At 29.4% G+C, this 24,809-nt stretch overlaps 2 protein-coding genes across 4 annotated transcripts; both read left to right on the forward strand.

Annotated features, from left to right (window-relative positions):
* Window positions 1-367: 367 nt before the first annotated feature.
* Window positions 368-20,128, forward strand: LOC141530159 (uncharacterized). 3 transcript variants are annotated; one of them, XR_012479716.1, is made up of 6 exons: window positions 368-531; window positions 18,133-18,707; window positions 18,785-19,200; window positions 19,446-19,698; window positions 19,773-19,931; window positions 20,011-20,128. XR_012479716.1 is itself a non-coding variant. In XM_074247103.1 (4 exons), exons 1-4 carry the CDS (start codon window positions 18,414-18,416, stop codon window positions 19,845-19,847), a joined length of 1,038 nt encoding a protein of 345 aa, XP_074103204.1. In that variant the 5' UTR covers window positions 16,630-18,413; the 3' UTR covers window positions 19,848-20,082. The 3 variants fall into 3 exon arrangements, 1 of the variants encoding a protein (XP_074103204.1); XR_012479719.1 differs by having other exon boundaries at window positions 18,594-18,707; XM_074247103.1 differs by lacking the exon at window positions 368-531 and having other exon boundaries at window positions 16,630-18,707; window positions 19,773-20,082.
* On the forward strand, window positions 11,745-12,959 carry LOC141530340 (uncharacterized). Its single transcript, XM_074247391.1, has 2 exons — window positions 11,745-11,818; window positions 11,902-12,959. Exon 2 carries the CDS (start codon window positions 11,950-11,952, stop codon window positions 12,832-12,834), a length of 885 nt encoding a protein of 294 aa, XP_074103492.1. The 5' UTR covers window positions 11,745-11,818; window positions 11,902-11,949; the 3' UTR covers window positions 12,835-12,959.
* Window positions 20,129-24,809: the final 4,681 nt, after the last annotated feature.

Raw genomic sequence — 24,809 nt, forward strand, 5'->3', positions numbered from 1 at the left:
CCAGTAGTGTATAATTTTGGTATATTTTTTATATAAACAAATTATAGTTCGAATCCAGCTGATATTTTTCACATAAAGTGAGTTCATTGCTCGTATATTCCGATTGTATTTTATAATTTATATTTATTACATAAGATAAATATATTAATAATATATTGTACATTTATTTGAAATATTTTTCTCGTATACCAAAAACGGCCAAAAGTTCAGTAAACCAAATATAATTTGGTTACATTTGAAATATATGCAAGTATATTTTGAATATAGTTCAAATTTATTTCACATATATTTTTTGTATAAAATGAAATAAACTTTGTAAGCAAAATTCAAGAGTACTGTATAGTTTAATTACTTTAAGTAAATTGGATACAGGGGTGAGGGTAAATATTTACTATAATCCTCAGGTATAGTTAGGGATAAATTTAAGTACATCAATTAGTGTTTGTTTATCGCAGTGATCAGAAGCAGAGAAGCAGCGAAAAATTGTTATTTTCAAATTTTCAATTGGACAACGACTACAAATATTAAAAGGTAATTTTTATAATAATTAAAAAGTGTTTTAGTGTAATAAGTGAATTTAAAAATATTTTTATTGATTATTATGGCATTATTTGTAAACACGTGGTTAGAAGATGATGGTTAGGATAAATATTTGCTTACGTTTGAAGTAAGTAGTATTTACTAATAAATATTAAGCATTATATTGATTTTAAATAATACTTAAATTAGCAGACAGACATTTATTAAAATTTTTACTAAAAATTGATTATAAAATAAATATTAATTGAAAATTAATAATTCAAATAAAAATAAATTTTAACCGATCACGTTAGCTGAGTTGGTTTGAACAAGAATTTTATTTTCAACGCTTTCTATTTACATACTCAAATAATAATATTCTTATAAAAAACTTAAACAATGGGCGTGTTTGGCCGAGGTAAGGACTTACTAAATGTAGTAAGTCACTCATTATACTTACAAAATTTTCGGCCGGGACACAAAATAAGTGCTAACGCAGTAAGCATAGCTTAATATACGACGCCATATTGCTTATTGTTGATGTAAACAAAACGAACAAGAACAGACCTTGATTCACTAAATTATCGATATTATCCACTGGGTCGTTTAATATTTCTTCCAATAAAATATTTCTCATAAAATTATCCATTTGCAAATATTTACTTGAATTAAATTATATTGCTAAATTTAGTACTGTCAATTATATTCAGTATATGAGGTTATGTACGGGATATAACGCAAACCGATGTTTTGTGTTATGTTAAGCCAGTAAGTCTGTCCTGGCCGAAAAGCGCTATAGTCAGCTTGTAAGATTTTAATTTTTTTATGCTTACTGGCTTACTAAGTTTAGAAAGAACTTACTTCGGCCAAACACAACCAATAATATATTTCATTTTGAAATCTTATCACATGATGCTCTTATCAAAAATCGATTGTTAAAAAAATATTAACATTTTCTTAAATTATTAGTTTTCTCTTAGTATAAAACAGTAAATTTAAAAGTATTCTTAGTTATATATGTAATGCTATGGAAAAATTTGAAAGTTTAAAATATAAAAAACCATAGCAACTCGTTAGCTGAGTGATTTAAGGCGCACGGTCTATAGAGTACTCGAACTAACTTACCGACCAGGCGTGGGTTCGAATTCCAACACAAAAAAAAAAGTGACTTTAAGGTAGTACCCTCGCCGGCGTCGTTTTCTTAGGATTTTTAAAAAATTTTGGCAGATTAATGTTCATATAGTTCTGCATCGATTGACGTAATTTGAAAATTTTTGACCATCTAGTTTCAGAGATATTTGATATAAAAGTTTGAGTTTTGAACGCTCTTATACGTTACGGTATATGGAATACGCAAAAGTTAACCTACAAACATTTTTATACCTCAGAAACTTTTCTAAGGATCTTTTAAAAAAACTAGAGTAACGTTAACTCACAACTAAACAATTTTTTTAAAATAATTTCATTGATAATTACCACATAGTTTCAGAGATATTTATTAATAAGTAATGAAAAATTTACCAGACTTTAGCCGAGGAAGGGATACGTTAATAAAGCTATGGCAACAACGCAAGTTTTGTGAGGCGCAAAAAAAGTATGAGACCCGCATGCACTGAAAAGTTTAATGTACGTTAGGTGTAATATTGTAGTTATTAATTTTATTTATTTAAAAAAAAATGACAATGATTATTTTATGAAGTACGTATTTTTCTACATTTTTAAAAAATTTTTAAAAGTTAACAATTTTAATATAATAATATATATTAATCTTTCATAAGTTATAAAAATAGTAGTCCGATGAAATAATAAAAAATTGTAAAATTTAAAATCAGTTAATACATCAACACAAAAAATTTAATTTCTGACTTTTCTGAAGAAACACAACAATACTGTCAATTATTTTTTTTTCAGACATTGTAACTATATTTCCGAATAAATGTATGTAAATAAATAAATAAACGCATATGTATTAAAACAGAGGTTAGTCTACAGCTGGTCCAAAATACTACAGTGTAACCACTACAAAATATCTTAACGCTCATGACTGGCTAAAATAAGTACATAAACAGCAAAAAGTTTTGGGCTTGTCAATACTGATTCTCAAGAATATGTACCGTACATTCTAACATAAACTTTTAACTACGGAAGTCGCGAGTCCTACCTGAAAATCTCATCAGGTGATACAAAAATGGTATAACTTGTGAAGTCAACAGAGATAATCCTAAATTTACATCACGCGGTGATACAATTTTTGTATCTAATGTATTTTAAATGGGACTAACTTAACGATTGATATACTTACCCTCAAACGTTAAAATAAATTTTTCAAGACAATATCCTTTTAGCATTGAACATACAAAATCGTCGGCCATATGATTTTCGCGTTTGTTTTTTTATAACAAATTCTTAATAAAGAAAAAAAAATACATACGACTCGAAATATCAACAACAAATGTAACCTATACAATATTCAGGCGCATGCGTGTAGTGCATGTATAATTTACTTCACTGTAATGTGAAATTGACATCACGGTGATTCAATATTTGTATCACCTCAATTCCAAAATAATACCACTCAAACCACTGTTCTCCATTACACATCGCAGTGGACTTGAAAAAAGAGATAATCCAGCTGCTGATAAAGTACAATGCCGACTCGAACATCCTAAGAAACTCCGGTAAAAACGCCCTCTCCATAGCCGCAATGGTGGCCATAGACGACAATGATGAGATAATCGGAATGCTCATCGGTGCAGGCGCTGTCCCAAATTCGTCTTCCAATAATTCATTACTTTTTACAAGTATTGTTAATGCAAAAAGTGCAATTAATAATGTTTTAAGTCATTGTAATTTAAATGACAACGCCAAATCAGTCGTCAGATTATGTTACTTATTGATGAATATTACTATCACTTTCACTCATCTTTAATTTGAAAAATTATTAGTGCAAGCTTGTAAAAAATATTTTTCAATTTTAATTTAATAAAGAGTTTGGAAATTCCAAAAGTGCTCGTCACAACACTTATTCGTCATTAAAAAAAAAAAAAAAAAATAAGATGTAATATAAGAAGTTACCGTAGAAGTCAGTTTTCAGACAAAATTTTAATTATTTTATTTGTAATGTGGATAACTCGAATTTATCCATTATTCACTTAGAACAAGAATATCAACGTTCAATGAACCAATCACACAATGACATTAGCTTAAAAAAGAAATCTTTTACTAAAATTATTTTGGATTGTAATCAATGATCACTTTTTGGAGTTAGATGATTCTTTTAGTGGGTTTTTTTGAACTAAAAGAACACGCAATACCCCTTCTCTGATATAAATTTACTGAAATAGAAATTTTGGATGAGTGTCCAAATTTCTCTGTCGTCAAATTTTAATCTATTAATACAAGATTCGAAGACCTCTTAGTATTGAATATTCATTGTTGAATTATTAAGACCACGGCAGTAAATTAGTTAAGAATTTTAATTAGGAAATTAACTTTATAAGGAATTTGGATTAGGGATGAATGCAAAAATTGAATTAAGGGAAAATTAGATAATTAAATTTTAATTTGAAGAATTTAGTAAATAAAATTTTAAAAAAATTAATCTGTACAATTATGGGAGTATTAATTTGTGTGTTTGGATAATAATTATATTGTGTGTGCGTGTGGAAAGTTGAGAAAAATAGTTACAGTTAGAAACCGTGGTATGGTCATTCCATAAGAGGGTATCGTCGGGACTAAGCACTATGATAGGAAACCGTCGTATAAACGGGAATAGGACTTAGTATTAAGTGTTAATTAATTGTAAGGGGATTATTATTGTAATTGGGTTGGTTAAATAAAATTTCTTGTAAAATGAATTTCTTTGATGATTTTTGTTTCCTTCCTAGCAATCTCTCACGACCCTGTAAAACTTACTCCATGCTCTGGTCCAGTTTCAGGATACTGTGTCTAAAAATCCCGTGGCGCTCTAAATCAATTAAGGGGTGACCGAAGAGAACGAGTAGAACACGAGTGTTACAATAAATTATCATTTAGCATACTTATCATTGATTTCGTATTTATTCTTTATATAATATACCCTATCAAAATCATCCACATAAGTTTACATGGGAATCCAAAGAGGAAAATATGGATTCGTGTAGGAACCCATAGCAGTCCACATGGGAATCTGTAGGTTTATGGATTCCTATATGGAAAATCCACATAGGAAGTATGGATTCTACAGAAATCCACATAGGAAGTATGGATTCCTATAGGAATCCATATAGGAAACTAGCTATTACCCGTCCGCTCCGCTGGGCACTTTATAGAATTGTAGTTTTAGATCTAGAATTGAAATTCGATTGGAGTATTATTTTGACTTGCACAGGTTTCACATTCCATCGAATCGGAAGTAGAATTTATTGAAATCTGTATTGAGATGATCTCTAAATGACAAATAAAAGATCCTTACCAAATTTGCAGCTTTTTGAAGCTATATTTTAAAAATTAAGATTTTTTATTGTTAACACCCACCCCCGCGATCTTTATTGGAGGTGATTCGGTGTAAAATCCGTTCTTAGATCATTTTTGTATCACATATAGCCGACTTCTATTGAATACTGAATCTATAAGAGTTATAGCTTGGAAATTAAAAATTTTCATTGTTAATACCTACCCCCGCAACCCTCTGTGGGGTGAGATATCGTAAAATTCATTGATAGATTATTTCTACATCTCTTATAGAAGACTCCTACCAAGTTTGGAGTCGATAGGAGCTATAGTTTAAAAACGGGAATTTTTCATTGTTAACGCCCCCGCAACCCTCCTTGTGGGTGGAATTGCAGGGATGGCCTTTAGGGTCAATCGTTTTCCAGATTTTTTTCAATATTGTTGCATTTATTATAACTGCAAGTAAACAATCTGACATTAACTTTTCTTAAAAATCGAATTTTCGTCAATTTAGAGTGTAAACTTTTTCCCAAAATAAATCTAAGAAATATCAGTTACTGCATTTTGTTCTGAGTTGAGGCGGGCGAATGACATGTTGACATATTGTGAAATATTGTTTAGCTTAAAAAACAGTAAAGTCATCGGTTAAATTTGCAAAATTCTCATATGAAGAATTTTTTCTCTTTAATCTCAAGTTTTGTTTTCTTCTATTGCTTCTATTAAAAAACAAAAAAAAAAATAATGCATTGTTATTGAAGCAATTTCCCTAAAAACAAATAAAAGTAAAAGTAAAGCGATTGAATAAAAAAAAGTGATATCGGTAAATGAAAAAAAATTTTTAGCATACGATTAGTTTAGTTATTGCTTTCCAACGTGGAGAGTAAACCACATATGGTAGCTCGGAAAGAGGATAGTAGAGTGGAGAGTGGTAGAGAGTAAAATAGAACAACTCGTGAAAATAAAGTAGCTTGATATCACAGTAGTAGAACGGAAGCGTCGAAATAGCCACACTCGAGCTTTTTATTGGTTTCCATCTCGCTCCCTGGATCCTGACACTCCATCTCTTTTAGTAGTATTACAACAACGAGATTCACTGTTCAGCCTTACTGGAGAGCCAACCAGCCGTGACGCGATACGACAGACGAGATTACAAGAGTCTACGAAAGGTTTTCATGCTGTTGGATTGTCGTCGACACATTACCTACATATACATGATAAACAACACATATCTTTTACTATTTATATACCTACATATACATGATAAACAACACATATCTTTTACTATTTATATACTCTGGAAAAAAAAAATCAACTTGAATCAAGTCGGGAAATTCTTGAATCAAGTAAGATTTACTCAAACCAAGGAAAAATTTCTTCAAAATTATTTATTTGATTCAAATAGAACTTTTTCCTGTATAAGACTCTTAATAATTTTAAGGTGAGATGTATCACATGCAATCACGTTTTTTTTCTACCATTTACATAAATACTATGGTAACTATGTAGAAATAAAACTCCATCTACTTTTATTTACAAAAAAAAAAAAAAAAAAAAAAACTCATAAATAATAGTCGATTTATAATAAATAATGATCAACTGCTAAAAATTACCACTTTAAACAGTACAATCGTGATTTTAATAACCACTATGTAATATTTATCATTTAAATGCTACAATTTATTCTTTAAATAGAAGAAAATACTATTTCAAACAGTAATATTCCCTATGTGAAATTCGAAAATGTTACAGACTAATAATTAAGAATTTTGACTTTGATATTTACCATTTCGTACCTAAAAAATGATCGCATGATATGTAAAAAGTATAAGATACAGTTACTAAATTTCAAATTATACAAGCAACGTCAATATTTACAAAGTAAAATGGTAAATTTTAAATGCAACGCTGAAAATGAAACCATAATTATTGACTTGCTTGGACTGGTAAAATATAGATTTCAAGAGTAGAATTTTTTCTGTTTCAAATATTAAAATCTCCCAGAGTGAAACCATCCTCTCCTCATCTGAGTTTCCCTTTTTCCTCACAGTATGGACTATACATTGAAACGGCAATTTTTACTATTTGAAACTGTAATTTTTTAAGATGAGAGTCCGCTTTACTGTTTAAAACTATTAAAATTAACCGGAATCCGAGTGAATTTTACAGTTTACTTTTTTCCGTGAAAAAATGATTATTTAAACAAAATTAAATTTCATAAAAATTAATTAAAAAAAAAAACATATATTAATAATTGATAAATATATATATTAAAAAAATCAACATTGAAAAATTAAACCGTTGAAGATATATGTAGCTACTAAAATGATTAAATCGAACATTCGAGTAAAATAACATTATATAAAATTAATCACCCTGGTTCTATACTTGCAAAATAATGAAAATTTTCAATAAAGCTAATAAAATCATAATTTAATTGAAATCCTATGAGGAAAATACATAATAGATTGAAAAGAAAGAATGATGATGGGCTTGTAAAATAATTAATAATACAACAGGTAAACAGGTATCTATTGATCATGCATATTTATCCTCGAAATTTGTTATTAATGGAGTTTAATTAATGTTTTGCGCAGTTTGTAATGCCTGAAAATCGGTTTCGCGAGAACATCGGCAAATGATGAGTTGTATAATTAATAATTAGTGAAATAGTTAATAATAAATGAGAAAGTGCCGTAACGCATTATAATAAATCGGTCATTAATTAACGTCGTTTTTGGTGCAATTGAAAGTGATGTTTGAGTTGTATTCGGTAAATTTAATTTATGTCGCAAACAGAGTCATCAAGATGATAACTCTACCATAACGTATCCTTTCGGCAAATAGATTCCAGCAGCCAATCACGAGTATACTCTAATTACACGCAGAGTAATAACTCGACTGAATGACATTACTTCCGTAACACAACTACTCTAAATAATATCATTAGCATGTTACTTTACTTCCGCAATAACTAATAGCTCTTTTTTGTAATGGATGTATATTTTTGACAAATTTTACTATTTGAAGTTATTATGTTGAAAAATATACTAAATATAAAACTATGACTTTTTTAATTTTTATTTGTAAAATTACTAATTTCAGGTTGAAAAATTGTTCGAATTTTTAAATGAAAAATTTTTGATATTAATTTTACGCACTGAAAAAAATTAACTAAATGATATTAAATATGAAAAAAAAATTTACTAATTCCAAGCATTTATTTTCTAATATTTAATAAATATTTTTTAGGAGAAATTTTATTTAAATCGATTTTTTATATAATAAAAAGGTTTTTACCAAGTCAAAAACTTTTGCGGACAGAAATGATAGTTTTGAAATGCCTCGAAGCATCTTCATTTTGCTAATTGTCTTGTTTCAACAAGCGAAACGGGCATTTCGCACTCAGTTACGAGTCTTCATGCAAACGTTTTAAAGATTATCACAATAGTTCTTGTTCTCATGAATTAGTTATCACTTAGAAATAAATCTGAATTGTTTAAGGTTCTTAACGTTAAGCCCTCCATTAATAGGGTGAATATTGTTTCATTAAAAATTTTTACTTGCAAAGTTGTAATTTATGTAGATCTGTTTATGGCAGAAATTTAAATGCGCTTTAATTACACATGTTACTTATCATTATCATATTCGTATAACACGACGAATATAAACGTAACAGCAGAGATTTAATAAATTTATCTCTAGCGTAATTTAATTCAAGATTACTTCACACAAATAATAGAAAATTTTTTCTTTCTAATTATTTACGGTAGCTTTAGGAGGTGCTTGTTTTAAGCTTTAAAATTAGCGGTTGTAGTTTCGGTGTAGGACACGTATGACCTAAAAGTAGAAGACGAAAGAAAAATTATTAAAAGAAATAACCTTTAAAAATGGTAATTATTTTTCTCCAGGATTTTAAACTTCAATTTTATTTTAAGCATAACATTAAATTGTAAGTTAATTTTTAGAAAAATTTTCGTCTTAAATAATTATTTGAATGTTTACAATTTTACAAAAAACATTAGATAGCAATACTGTGTGTCAGCAATAAATAAAGTATCGAATTCCAATCAATTATTAGCTTTGTACTCGGCAGCCTGTCGTCGAGCCCCGGATACAAGAATAATCAGTAATTAGTGATTTCCGACAATCCCTAATTGCTGACGAGTGTCAGGGAGAATTTATGCGATTAACACACTCCCAGGCACATTCAATGACCATAAATTTATTCGTAAATTTTCGACATGGATGCGAATTTAAATTCAGATAGATAATAAAATCCTCATTGTTTTTTCTGTTTGCTATAATTTATAATAAACAGTTTGCTGTTTTTGTTGATTGTCATTCCTTATTTAATAAAAATAAGCATTAAAGTTTTGAAGTATAAATTTACGGTCATCTTCCCTAAACTAATTTTCATAATATGCATTTAAACTTTATTCAGTAAAGTTATTTTTTTACTCGGGGTGAAGATAATGCAATTTTGCACCCACTGTCGAGTATAAAAGAAAATAAAGAGATAAAACATGGAAGAATAAAATAGAAAGCCCGCAGTTATTTGCATTTAAAGCACAACAGAGTCTTCGGGACATTGATATATATTCGTTTATATAGCATTTTAAGTACGATATTTATTAACATGAAGAATACCGCCGACACTGTGTTATCAATTTTTTTTTTTTTTTGCGAGAAAAATAATTTTATTTTTATAATTGTTATCTATATATATATAGGAGACTTTCTATAGATATAGTCACTGATCACGATATCTCTGGAACTATAAGACCTAGAGACTTGAAATTTGGCCGGAATATTCCTTTCGCTAATTAGAGGTCAGCTAAGAACGGATTTTACAAAATTCCATCCACAAGGGGGGTTGCGGGGGCGTTAACAATGAAAAATTCCCGTTTTTAAACTATAGCTCCTATCGACTCCAAATTTGGTAGGAATCTTCTGTAAGAGATGTAGAAAAAGTCTATGGGCAAATTTTACGATAGCTCATCTCACGGGGATTGGCGAAGGTGGGTGTTAACATTAAAAATTTTTAATTTCCAAGCTATAGCTTCTATAGACTTCAAATTCTCATTTCAAATTTTTTTCTTCGTGTCAATTATTATTCATTTTTGAAAAAAAGCCACGCAAACATTATAATGATTGCACATTGAAAGTTACAATGAATATTAGCTGAAATAATTACATGGATAAAAGGTATTAGCTAATTCGATGAAAATCAAAAAAATACTCATTAAATTTCAAACTTAGATCTAAAAATACAATTCTATAAAATGCCCAGCGAAGCGCACGGGTAACAGCTAGTTATCTATATAATTAAGAAAATAGGAAAAATTTTGTTTCCGGCGTATTTGTGTGATAAAATATCATTTTTAAATTGAATTTTGTCACTGAAAAAGTATTAAAAATTTACTTAAATCAAGAATATCTTCTTCGTTTAAAAATTTTTATGCTTATTCCAAAAAAGTCTATTTAATCTGCTTTATTAACCTGTTAATAAGATATTTTCCAACATTATACGATTTAATAAATATTTACCAGTATTTAATAAATGAATTCATTAACAGTTAACAAATTTTTCTATTAGCATTTTTGGTTGCGGATTTTCTTTTTTTAAATCAAGTTAATTTTTTTATCACTGCAAAAAATTCACTCTTAATTTTTTCTGCTTTAAACGTACTTATATTAGATATGTAAACATGTAAATAATAATAAAGTGAATTCGGTGTAATTAAGTATTAAGCACGCAGTCAATGATATGAAAGACTATAAAGTAGAGAGTTTACTTGTCTCCATAATTTATTAGTAAACTTGGTAAGTTATTGAGTGTTCTGTTTGATTCTTCAGGTAGAACATAAAAAAGCTACTAAATCCTAATCGTAAGTAAGTATCCTGCTGCCAATTTACTTAGCATCGAAAATTGACTTGTGAGAAAAATTTTTCAACTAAAAAAAATTATTTTGACGAGCTTCATCAGATTGATTTTGGAGCTAATAAATTTTCAAACGGGGAAATTTTTTTATAGCACTGCGTGTCCTAAATTCGTATTTAGGACACGCTCAACTGTTGACTTAAATAAACAATTATGAAACGAGCTGAGAAGAATTTTTTAGGCTACGGGCTCATATTTACGATCAATCCATACATTTCTGCTCTAAAAATTTGACTTTCACCGCAGAAAAAAACGAAAAAATGTATCTAAAAACATTCAAAGCTCCGAAAAAATAGAAAATAATAAATAATTAATAATTAAAATTACATCTTTTTGTCGGTTATGATTCAGTCTGAAGTATGCTGAAACCTCAATTGATGATTCGCAAATGTTTTTTATTATCGATTTCGCTCAGTTGTAAACATTATTCTGGTGTGAAATATTTGCTAAACGTTATTTAATTTAACAAGAATCCTATTCCGTAATAAATATGGACAGTGATTACAGTGATTTAGACGATGATTATAATGATTTTGTTCCTGACGAGATAAAAGAAAAGGCGAAGAATATAGCTTTGCAATCAATGCCAACAAAATCTAAACGAATGTATGTAGCAGCTTATAATGCTTTTAAAGCATGGCGTAAAGAAAATGTTAAATCAAATTCTTTTGCTGAAGATGTGATTTTAGTCTATTTTGATAATCTTTCTCAAAAATATGCCCCTCCCAGTTTATGGGCTTTTCATTCGATGTTGAAAACTACTATCAAAGCATTTGATGACGTTGATATTGGTAATTACAAAAAAGTAACGTTTTTTTTGAAGAAACAAATGAGTAAATATGTTGCTAAAAATCTGAAGTATTTACAAAAGAAAATATCCAAAAATTTTTAAATGAAGCCCCTGATAATAAATATCTTGCTACAAAGGTAATTAAATATTTATTGATTTTTTGAGTATGAAAATGTCTATATAGTCTAAATATTTGTTTATTTTATTCTTACTGTTGCAGGTTTGTTTAATATTTGGAATTTCTGGTGCTTTAAGAAGAAGTGAATTCATGAACATGAAACTGGAAGATGTCAAAAAAATTGATGAGAACACTTTATTTATTAAAGTTCCGATTACAAAAAATAATCAGCCAAGATCATTTACCATTGATGGTAAATATTATGACTACGCAAAAGAATACATGGATGCTAGGCCCAAAACCTGTAAAACAGATCGATTTTTTTTGAATTACCAAAATGGTCGATGTACTTGTCAGCCCATAGGAATTAACAAGTTTGGTTCAATGCCTAGAACCATTGCTGAATTTTTAAAATTAGAGAATGCCAATAAATACACTGGACATAGTTTCCGTCGAACATCTGCCACATTATTAGCTGATGCTGGAGGTGATATGACAGTGATGAAGAGACATGGTGGTTGGAAGTCATCAACAGTAGTTGAAGGTTATATTGCCGATTCCGTTAACAACAAAAAACGTACTCATTCTATGATCACCGATGGAATTGTTTTGGATAAAAAAACAAATACTGTTGAATCCACTCCTCGATCTACTAAACCATCTCCTGTAGTTACAAACAGTACCGTTTTAAATAAATCAACCAGTTTAGACGTTTCGACGAAAAAAAATTTGACAAAAATTACAAATGTTTTATCAGTATTAAATGAAAAATTAATTGAAACAGCAGTCTCAATGTCCAAACCCGAAAATAGTGTTTTATCAAACTTTGGCCAACCGTGTTCACCAGCATCAAATGTAGTTGAAGTTGATACATCACACCATCAAAAAAAATTTAAATCTATTTCGCAAGAAAATACTGTTGCGAAAAAGAAAAATTCAACTTCTCAATTCAACGATTGTGGAACTCCTGATTTATTTATCAGTTCTACAGTATTTTATGATCAAGATTTAGGTTTATGCGTGAAAAAATTTTAAGAGTCTCAATATAAGGTATTCCAAAACTGCCATTTCACCATTGAAGTTCAATCCGAAGAAAAATAAATATTCGTTGATTTTACATTTTATGATTTTAATAATAAATAGAAATAAGTGGAAATAAACATTTTAAAATCGTTAAAAAAATAATAAAAAAAACTAATAATTAAATGAAAAAATTATTAAGTATATTTTTATTTTTTTTGTTAATCATTTCAAATTTTTTTTTTTAATTGACAAGTGGGAATTTTATAAAATAAAAATGCAATTTCTTATGAATAAATTTTGGAGCAAATTTTTTGGTTAAAGAAAATTAAAAAATTATAAAGTGACAGCTAAATTTATTGTTATTTAATTTTATATATTGAGTGTTTTAATGTGTGGATTAATTTTTTTAATTACTATTAATCACTTTGGATTTAAAATTTGATATATATTTATTTCTTTTTTTTAACTTTTTATTCGTTTTTAGGACTGGGGGCTCCGCCCCCCAGCTTCTGACGGGGCTTCGCCCCTGGACCCCACCGGGGCTCTGCCCCTGGACCCCGATTTTGGGTCTACATATATCGCTACATTTGTAATAATGATAGTGCGTGCCACTCGTGTAACGTTGTCGATTACCACAATATACTATCATACTATTTTTAAGCAATTATTTACTTTAACATTCTAGATTTTATTTATGCACGATATACTATTTTTGTTTTTGCTTAATTAATTTTTATATTTAAATTTAAATAATACTGAAGACGAATTTAGGACACTGGTGCTACAAAATAGTGTAAGATACTCGTAGCTTAAATGAGCGATCATTCACGGCGTGTTAGCGCACTCGCTTCGCTCGTGCGCCAACTTCACGCCGTGTCATAATCGCTCATTTAAGCAACTCGTATCTTAATGTACTATTTTTAAACAAATTTTACTTTATTCAATAATTTTTTGTCCTAATTTAAAAGACTAAAACTCTTTAAAATAATTTTTTAGTTCAAGATTTTTTCTTTTGAATGAAGTTAATTTTTTTCATTACAATAATAGTTATTTATAAAGACAAAAAAAAATCAATAAAATAAAGTATTTAAAATCAAATTATAATATTCATCTCCTCATCATGAAATAAAATTGTTGTTATTATTTAACAAGCTGCAATTATAATTATCACGAAAATAATGTAATAATAAAATCGCAATTAAATATCATTCAGGGCCCAATTAAATGATAATTACAAGGAATCATATTTACAATAATATAATAATGTAATTATTGGATAATATCGAATAAACTAATGTCTATGATAATGTTTCTGGGCATTATAAGTTACCAGCAATCAAGCTTGTAATTGCAATTTTCAGGTTTAGAGAGAATCCCACAGCCGTCATCCATTCCGAGTTTGAAAAGTTCTCTCAGCTTCCTATTCGCTCATTCTATTCTCTTCCTTTTCTACTCAGGGGTAGACGTTACGTCGCACGACTAGAGTTGCATTTCTCCGTTAAAGTTCGCGACCATTTCAGTGGCTTATAAACCGATTATCCGATGACGTGCCCGTACGACCAACGAATTCGATTGTTGCTGGCGTTCTTCTGCAACTCCTTCGTTTTTTGAATAATAAACAATTTCAAACTTATCGTGAACTTTCTTGACATTATTAAAAAATAACTCATTTGATTTATAATTTATTTTTTTCTATTGATTTAATAATAAAAATAATAACAATTAATTTTCTAACGATGATCATTCCATCCTGGATTCCTCCGGAATTCTTATTTGTGTCAAAATGTGAATTCCTTAGAATTTCCCTGAGTAATCCCGGACGAATTACGCAAATTTTTTATACGCATTTTATTAGCTTCACCTGTATATTTGTATGGTTGTTTGTAACCGACTCCTTTGGGCGCGATTTTAACCCACTTTAAACGGACAGATTTCGTTCAAACTTTGTAGATTTATCAAAGATCGATGACAATACACTAAATTGATAAAATTATTCCATTTTTCAATTTGCAAAATAAGATTTTTGTTAATTTCTATAATTTTCATATATAGTCGATAAGGTAGAAATTTTAATTTCCAACTATCATCTTTAGCCGATTTATCTAATATTAACAAATTTTCGAACACCAAAGAGAATTTTTAATTCAACAAAGCATATAATAATTTTAAAAAACCAAAAAAAAAAAACCTTTATAAATAAACAAAACTAAAAAGTATAAAATAAATAATAGTTTAAAAAAACTAAAAAACACGCTTTTTATAGAAAATAGAAAAATAAGTTTTAACAAATTTAAAATAAAAATAGTGTTAAGAATTTCAATAAATATAAATTAACAATAGTGTCAATTAAAAAAAATGTATTTTGTTTTAAAAAAAGGGTGGGTTGCATGGGTCAATAGATATAAATATTCTATTGACAGACATGAGTAGAGTGATTATCATTTTTATAATTCCTCAAAAAGCATCCCACGCTTTTTTAAAACTATTATTTATTACATGGGAAAGTGTTATTTCAGGGGCGAAGGGGTAAAAATATTGTTTTTCTAAAAATGATGATCCTTATTTTATGAAAAAAAAAACCCTATAGACGAATAAAAAAGTTTAGAAAATTCAAAAGTGCATGCCTCATAATCTCATTTTCGATAGTAATATTGATTTAAAAAAAATACAAATACTTTTAAATCTTTTGTGTCATTATCTACCCAGAAAAGAAAAGGTACTGCGCACATATTGTAAACGAACCTTATTTACATAGATATAGATATACAGATGATTAGTGGATTTTTAGTTTATTGCTAATTATAAATAAACTACATTGAATTAGACCGTGATCTTCAAAAGGACTTAGTTTTAGATCATACTGAAGTGTATAAAAAATAAATGGAATTAATCGGTTGATTTTCGGCTGTTATCGTGAGCACGCCAGTTTACATACATGCACAAAAAAAAATCTTGAACCAAGAAAATTATAAAGAAGACCGAAATTATTTTGAAGCAAGAAGAAATTTTTTTGACTTAAAAAAATTTAATTTCGTTCAAGAAATTTTCAGTCTTCCTTAAGATTTTTATCTTTCTGTGTACATTTGACAACCGGACGTCCACGGAATAATTTTTTTAAACATTTTTTTTATTTATTTAAAAAGCAAAATGTTTTTTAAAAATTTCATAAGTGTTGAAATAACTATTTTTCCATGACATTTATGTGTAAATATTATTTTACAAGTGCGATATGAAATGAATAGAGACAATTTTAGTCCAAGAAATCGCCCAATTTTTGAAAAGCGAGTCTGGAGCATAACCGCATTCGCTTCGCTTATAAGACGTGCAATATTGTTTTTCTAAAAATGATGATCCTTATTTTATATAAAGAAACCTTATAGATGAATAAAATAGGAGACTCATATACAAGATTAAATCTTAATTTAAAGGAAGTATCAATGTATACGGAAGATAAAAAGTGTTTCAAACCAGAGCTTATGTTAGAGTATTAGGAAACGACGTATTTGCCGAGATAAGAAGATTTAATGAGCTTATTAAATTTAATATCATAGGTGATAAAAATGAAGCACTCGAATAATAATTTAATCTGAGCTTAAAATTCTCTTCTATGGTTTTAGTATTTAATAATTTGAATATTTAATTAAATATTTTTTCAAGCAATAAAAAATGACAAAATGAATAATTGAGCAAGGAATTATTTTTCCTCGAAATATTCGTTATCAATATATCTTCAGATTTTTCAATTATTTTTATCGTAATTATATCAGTAAATAGAATATTTTTTCTTCCGGTAATTCAAAAGAAAAATTGAAATAATATTTAATTGTAATTGTGGAGAGTAATTTTTTGAAGCATAAAAAAACTAATAGCTAATGAAAAAAATCTCGGCATATAAATGACCATAACGACGGTATAATGTGGTCAGGGCGTAATTTATTGTCGCATAACTATATACTGTATGTATCTATATAGTATCCATATCGTTCCACAGCCAGTACTTGTGTTATTTATAGTAACTGCGTGATGTTTCTCTTCATTTCGCGACCAACGAATGCTTAATTTTTTTTATTTTTATATAAATATCATATTCAATGTGCTACCTCACATTTTCATCATTAATTACAGTTATTTTTATTTTTTTCACCATTTGTTCTGAAAAAAAAAAAATCCTTATGGAATTATAATCATCGTACTAATTGATAATCTATAAATATATTGGCGACTTTCTATAGATATAGTCACTCATCACGATATCTCAGGAACTATAAGACCTAGAGACTTGAAATTCGGCAGGAATATTCCTTTCGCCGAGTAGAGGTCAGCTAAGAACGGATTTTACAAAATTTCACCCAGAAGGGGGGTCGCGGGGGCGTCAACAATGAAAAATTACCATTTTTAAACTATTGCTCCTATCGACTTCAAATTTGGTAGGAATCTTCTGTAACAGATGTAAAAATAATCTATCAATGAATTTTACGATATCTCACCCCACAGAGGGTTGCGGGGGTAGGTATTAACAAAGAAAATTTTTAATTTCCAAGCTATAACTCTTATAGACTCAGTATTCAATAGAAGTCGTCTACATGTGATACAAAAATGATCTAAGAACGGATTTTACACCGAATCACCTCCAATAAAGATCACGGGGGTGGGTGTTAACAATAAAAAATCTTAATTTTTAAAATATAGCTTCAAAAAGCTGCAAATTTGGTAAGGATCTTTTATTTGTCATGTAGAAATCATCTTAATACAGATTTCAATAAATTCTACTTCCGATTCGATGGAATGTGGAACCTGGACAAGTCAAAATAATACTCCAATTGAATTTCAAGTCTAGATCTGAAACTATCATACTGTAAAGTGCCTAGCGGATCAAACGGGCAACAGCTAGTGTGATATATTACTATTATTTATTTATTTATTTATTTATTTATTTAGTCATTAATGATAAAACCCAACATCTAGAACCATTTACAGGATTAATAATATATATTTACAGAGTGCTTATCAGTAGACAAATTTATTTTTTTTATGTACAAGATAGCCACATGGTGAGTCAACATTGTTTATATAGGTTGAGTCCATAGATGACCTATTTATATTGCGCAGCTATGAGTGGATGACAATATAAAAAAAAAAAAAAAAAAAAAAGGGAATTATAAATTAAGAAATGTAAATTGTAAAGAAATAATAATTGCACAGAAATGACAATTTCAAAAAGATGAATAGCATAAGTATTCATTTTAAGAAAACGTCATTTGAGAATACGTTGGATAGTCATTTTAACAATATTTTTTTTTCCGTGTGTAGGCATTCTCAAATTTTTTATGAAATGTTAAGAATATCAGATGAATAAAATTTATGAATAAAAGCGAGGATAAATTGATTTTTTAAATAGTACACTGTGAATATTTAATGATAGCAAGTAACAATGTAACAGTAGGGTGTTATTCGCTATTTTTTTCACGTTTACTAGTAAAGATAATCAGTTCAGTGATCATACATCGAATAGATATCATGAAACAAAGATTGGTTAGGAGATACGATGAAAGGCATGGAAAACATATTAATTTACGATAGTCGTGTTAGAAATGTGGAAGCCAGCAAATTTAATGGAGGCTTTGCTGCCAATATTTGTCCTTGATTGTGTATTTTTTCACGGTGTTATACCGTATAAAAGTGTTAAAAAATTAAAAATTAATTATTCTCTTTTTTATTCTGTTGTTACATTGATTTTATATGTCTGTTCCCTCATGACCATCGCATCAAAGTTCATGACTTTAGAAGGGATAACTAATATATTTGATATCACAATCCGAATTTTGCGTTTAATGTATTTTATAATAACTGTTACTATTACTATTGTTGGTTGGATTTTCAGAAACGTAAGTACATTAAATAGTCCAATACAATAATAGATTAGAACTAATTAATTTAAATTAATGGAAAAATTTTATTTTAGACAACTGCAAAGATCAGTAGTGATATTTTAGAAGTTGATAAAAATCTTAAAAGCTTGGGAATTTCGATAAATGTTCAGAGAGAATTTTGCTTCGCTTTAAAAATAGCTTTTTCTTTTATTTTTGTTTTTCTGTCTTACTCTGCAATATTTATTTTATACAATTTTAAATATCTTAGAGGAATAAATCTAGTATTTACTGCTTTCGTTGTCTATCATGGACATCATGTAAGTTGGTTATCTAACCTGAGGTTTTTTCTTCTGATTAAACATATGAGATTGCGGCTTAAAAATATTAATAAAGAACTGAAAAACTTTTTAACAATACATAACGAAAATATGACACAAGAAGAAACTAATGATAGATGGGCAATTCCTGTCGGTAGCAATTTAAAGCTCGATTTTCTTCATAATATCAGGTGAGATCTTTTAATAACTTGCAACACAGAAATAAAAATTTACTTGAATTAAGTAAATAGTTTTAAAGAATTTCATCTTCTGATTTAAGTAGAAAAATTCTTAAACTAAGAAATTTTTCTTGGTTTAAGTAAATTTTACTTCATTTAAAATTTTTTTGTCTTGATTTAAGTTAATTTTTTTTTCTCAGTGTACTACTTATTAATTATTTTCATTTCTTTAATCAAAAATCCTTTTTTTCCATTAGACGAATACATTTGAAATTGGAATTATTGTGCCGCAATATAACCACAGTTTACAGTATTCCCCTTACTCTTACGACAATCACATCTCTTGTTTCCATTATTTGTTTAATGTACGATGAATATTTATGGTTGATCAACCCACTACAGGACATTTATGATAAAATTATAAGCCTATTCGTAACTTTGATTATGTTATGGCCTCCGTGTTATACCTTTCTTAGTACTAATTATATTTGTCAAAAAACCGCTAATGAGGTAATATATATATTTATATATGTATGTATTTTATATTATGAAGAAAATTGTGAAATTATTAATTTTTATTCCAGTGGACAAAAACTGGTGTAATACTTGATAAATTAGAGCTCGAGGCCAATGACACTGAGATACAGACAGAAATATGAAACTTTTCGGTTCAAATACAAAAAAATGCTTTGAAGTTTTCACCATGCGGATTTTTTGATCTTGGTCTTTATTTTGTCAAAGATGTAAATTTAAGCTTAAATTATTTTTCACATTCCTAAAATATTCATTAGTAATAATCATTAATGAAAAATTTGTTTTCAGTTTGCTGCGACTGTAGTAACGTATATAGTTATAATGGTCCAAAACTATCCAAATGGAAGCAGAGAAAACTAGAATTTATAACAATAACCTACTCCATTGCTACTTTTTTAAAATTGATTATTATTATTCATACTTGCATTTATTTATTGTATATTACAATTCAATAAATAGTTTACTTTAAAATATTCGTTGTAAAATAACAACAATTCTTTGTCATAATATTATAATATTATATTGTAATATATATATATATATATATATATATATATATATATATATATATATATATATATGTGTAATGTGAATATAATATCAATAAAAATAATTCATTTAATGCCGTAAGATGGACAGCGGAGTTCTTAGGATCCACCTTTACAAACATGGATATGAGTGTATTCCATACATGCATGTATGCATGTATCCAAGCATGCTTGGATCCATTTTGCCCCCCCCCCCCTTCTTTCCCTAAATGGTACGACCGCTCTATTTCAGGAATTATTCTTTTATTATTGTACTGATTATGATTTAAATTGTTACATTTATCATTATAACTTTCATAAAATTTATTACCATCAAACATAGTAAAATCTACAAAACAAGTATTGTTAGGGTGAATATAAAATTCTCTCCGTGTCGTAAAGATAATCAGTCCAGTCATCATGCATCGAATGAATGTCATGAAACAAAAATTGGTAAGGAGATACGATAAAGGCGTGGAAAATATATCAGTTCACGATAGTCGTGGTAGAAATGTGGAGACCAGCGAATTTAATGGAGGCTTTGCTTCCAATATTTGTCCTTGATTGTGTATTTTGTCACGGAGTTATGCCGTATAAAAGTGTTAAAAAATTAAGACTTAATCATTCTCTTTTATATTCGATTATTTCATTGATATTATACGTTTTTTCCTTAATTACTGTTATTATATTGAAGTTAGTGACTGTAAAAGAATCAAGTATGCTTGAGGTCACAATAAAAATTATGCGTGGAATCTATACCATAATAATGATTGTTAATATAATTATAAGTTGGATTTTCAGAAACGTGAGTACAGCAATCTCCCTTAACTTATAATAATCAATTATCAGTATTTAAGAATTATTTTTTTATTTTCTTTTAGAGAGCTACAAAGCTTACTACGCATATTTTAGAGACCGATGAGACTCTTAAGAATTTGGGAATTACAATAAATATTCAAAGAGAATTTTGTTTTGCTTTAAAAGTGGCAGTTTCTTGGATTTTTTACAATGTGCTTACCTTACCGGTTGTAACTCTTTACAATTTCAAAAACCTTGACTTAATAACTAAAACAGTTGTGATAGTTCTTGTATACCATGGATTTTTCGTAAATTTGCTAATCATTCTAAAAATTTTTCTGCTGATCAAGCACATGAGATAACGGTTGAAAAATCTAAATAAAGTACTGGAAAATTTTCTAAGATCACATACTAAAAATGTAACGCAAGAAGGAACAAATGATAGATGGGCAACTTCCGTTCGAAAAAATTTAGGGATAGATTTTCTTCGTAACGTCAGGTAAAGTCCTACTAAAATAATTATAATCCTTCGTTTTTAAAAATTTCTTTAATCAAAAATTATATTTCTTTTAATATAGACGCATACATTTGAAATTGGAAATACTGTGCCGTGAAACAACAACAGTTTACGGTACTCAACTCGCTTTTATCACAATTGAGCTTTTTGTTATCATCGTTAATTCATTATACTGCCAATATTTAAGATTGATAACAGCAAATTCTGATATTTATGCAATAATGCTTTCCATTGCAATCACTCTGATTTGATTAGTGCCATTCTGTTTAAGCTTTCTCAGTATTAATTATATATGTAAGGAGACCGTAAATGAGGTAATATATTATCTATCTATTTATTATTTACCACGAAAAAAATAATCATAGCACTTATGTTTCATTCCAGTGGAGGAAAACTGGTGTAATTCTTGATGAATTGGAGCTCGAGTCCAAAGACACTGAGTTCCAGACAGAAATACGCAACTTTTCAGCTCAAATATAGAGAAACGATTTAAAGTTTTCCACATGTGGATTTTTTGATCTCGACTTTTACTTCGTTAGAGATGTAAATTAATATTAAGTTTTTTTTTTTTTTTTTTTCCATTTTAAAAGCAATTATTCACAATAGTAATAAAATATTCTTTTTCAGTTGACTGCTGCAATGGCTACGTACTTAGTTATAATGCTCCAAACCTACCCAAATGAAAACTGAGCACTCACAAAAACCGTCAAAATAGGCAATCGCTTATATATTGAGTGACCTGTAAACACGTTTTTTCAGTGAACTAAATTGAATTAATCTATGATTTCTTAGTTCAAAATTTTTGTACCTAAATCAAAACGATAAAGCTTTTGAAATTTATTTTCTTGGTTCAAGAATTTTTAATTCTGTGTAAGTTTTTTTTTTTGCAATTGATAATTTTTCTAGATCCTGTAAGATGATGATTTGAATTTGAATGATCGGAATTTAAAAATGATAAAAATTACGTTAATATAAAACAAAATTAAAAATCAAACGAACTTACCTTAAGTGATGTTCGATTATAATTATATAAGAGTCTCATTCGAGATGATTACATCGTAGTACCGCTACTTGGACTAGATTTGACCACCAATTTCAGAGAATAATTTGAAAAATTTCCAGCTTCCCTATTTCTAGACTCCCAGTTTCTAGACTCTTTCCCAGTTTCTTTCCCAGTTTCTAGACTCCCTATCTGCGTCTGTATTTTCTCGTGAAGGGATGTACGAAGCAAAGATCCAAATCTTTCTCTCTTCGCACCAAGTCCAAATATCTTTAGCCCTTTGGTTCAGTTCTACGTATTGTACACCTCCCATACGATTGATGTACGAAATCGCGGTAGTGTTGTCAACTCTAAATAAGATTTCACAATCTTGGACTTCTTTAGCAAAGCACTTGAGTGCCAAAAAAGCTGCTATAATTTCTAACTGATTAATGTGTAACTTCTTCTCCTTCTGAGACCAGAATCCATGAGTATTTTCTCCATTGCAGTGTGCACTCCAACCTGTGAGCGATGCATCTGAGAAAATCTCTAATTTATAATTGAATGACCTAATCTGATTTTTTGCTACTGGGATGTTATCCAACCACCACTCAAGATCTTTTTTCGCATTTGAGTATATAGTCATACTCCGATCGAAGTTATGATCGTTTAGGATTAATGCTTTCATCTTTTCCCTTTCCAACGTCTTGGTATACAACATCCCATACGGTACACCTGGACATGCTGCGACCAGTACTCCAATGAGACCCGCCATCTCTCTAATAGAACAAGTATTCTTGTTCAAAAATTCTCTAATTGTTTTAATCAACTTACGCTTTTTCTCTTCCGGTAAGGCCAGTGTCATATCGCCAGAGTTTATAATAAACCCCAAATAGCTGCTACATTTTTCTTGCATTCAGCCAGAGACTTGCCGATGCAAAGTGTATCATCTAGATACGCTGTCGACAACCAGCCTCTTTCTCTAAGAAAATTTAGGACTGGTTTCAATATTTTCGTAAACACATACGGACTTGTACAAAGTCCAAAAGGTAAACATTGAAATTCAAAGATTTGACCCTTGAATTTAAATCTCAAAAATCTTCGACTACTAGGACCAATTTTTACCAAAAAATATGCAACTTTCAAATCTAAACTACACAGAAAATAGTTTTGATAAATTAACTTTAGGGCTACTCTCATATCTTCAATTTTAAAATGACTGGTCTTTATAAAATTATTTAAACATTTAAGATTTAATATGAATCTCTTGGAGCCATCTGGTTTTGGCACAAGAAAAAACGGGGATAAAAATTGATTTTCTACTTCCTCGCATCTAATTAACGCGCCCATAGATATTAACTTTTCTATTCTAATAGTCTTTCGTCTTCTGACGAAAAATGCAACTCTTTATTAAAGCTCAGGGACCCTGGTGGACCTTCAAGCCAGGGAATTTCATATCCCTTCACACATTCTAGGACAAAAGGATCATTGGTGATCTTTTTCCATTGTGGAAGGAACTGACTGAGACGTCCTGCTATTACTCTCACCTTATTAGTTACTTCTTCTCTGCATTCCTCGGTGACTGGTACTTGCTGGTTGGCTTCGAGGTATGACTCTTGCTGCTGGGCTGCGATAGGGAAAACTTCGTCTGGTACTGTTTCGGGCCCTGATACGAGTTCCCCTGTCTCGTATGCTGGCCCCGCCAGTTTAAAGTGCGTCTAGGCACTGACTTGCTCACCTTCTTATTAGAATCAGAGGTTGAAGGAAGAGGAGATGCTTTGATCTCTTTACCGATTTTTTCCACAGACTTTGCGGTCTTTATCTTCTCGGTTAACTTCTCACCGAACAACAGAGATCCAGGCTTGGTCGTCTGCAATAAATTTTTCATTGACTTGGTCAATATTGGAGATATAAAGGCCCTTCTAGCTGAAGAGACCTGGAAATGCAGCTGTGATAAGAGTTTTCCTGCATCCGCTAGCTTTTCGAGTAGCTCAAGACGATCTAGCGGCTCCTCTTCATCTTTTAAGATCATTGTGATGCCTTGTCCCAAGGCTGACAAGGCTGAACCAGCTAGATTTTGTTCTAGTGTAAAGAGCTGGTCTCTCTTAACACCAGTTTCATTGAGCGTAGCTGCAATTTCTTCGTTTAACTCCGGAGCTTCGAGGGAAACGTTTCCTTTACGTGAATACTTATCTACTACCTGATCTTTAATCTCTTTCGGCAATCCTTCAGTCAGCCAAGATGACCAACGTGACACCAAACTCAC

Source organism: Cotesia typhae, unplaced genomic scaffold (assembly GCF_013202065.1).
Source record: "Cotesia typhae breed Kobodo isofemale line unplaced genomic scaffold, CoteBio_Ctyphae contig_119, whole genome shotgun sequence".
Classification (NCBI taxonomy): domain Eukaryota; kingdom Metazoa; phylum Arthropoda; class Insecta; order Hymenoptera; family Braconidae; genus Cotesia; species Cotesia typhae.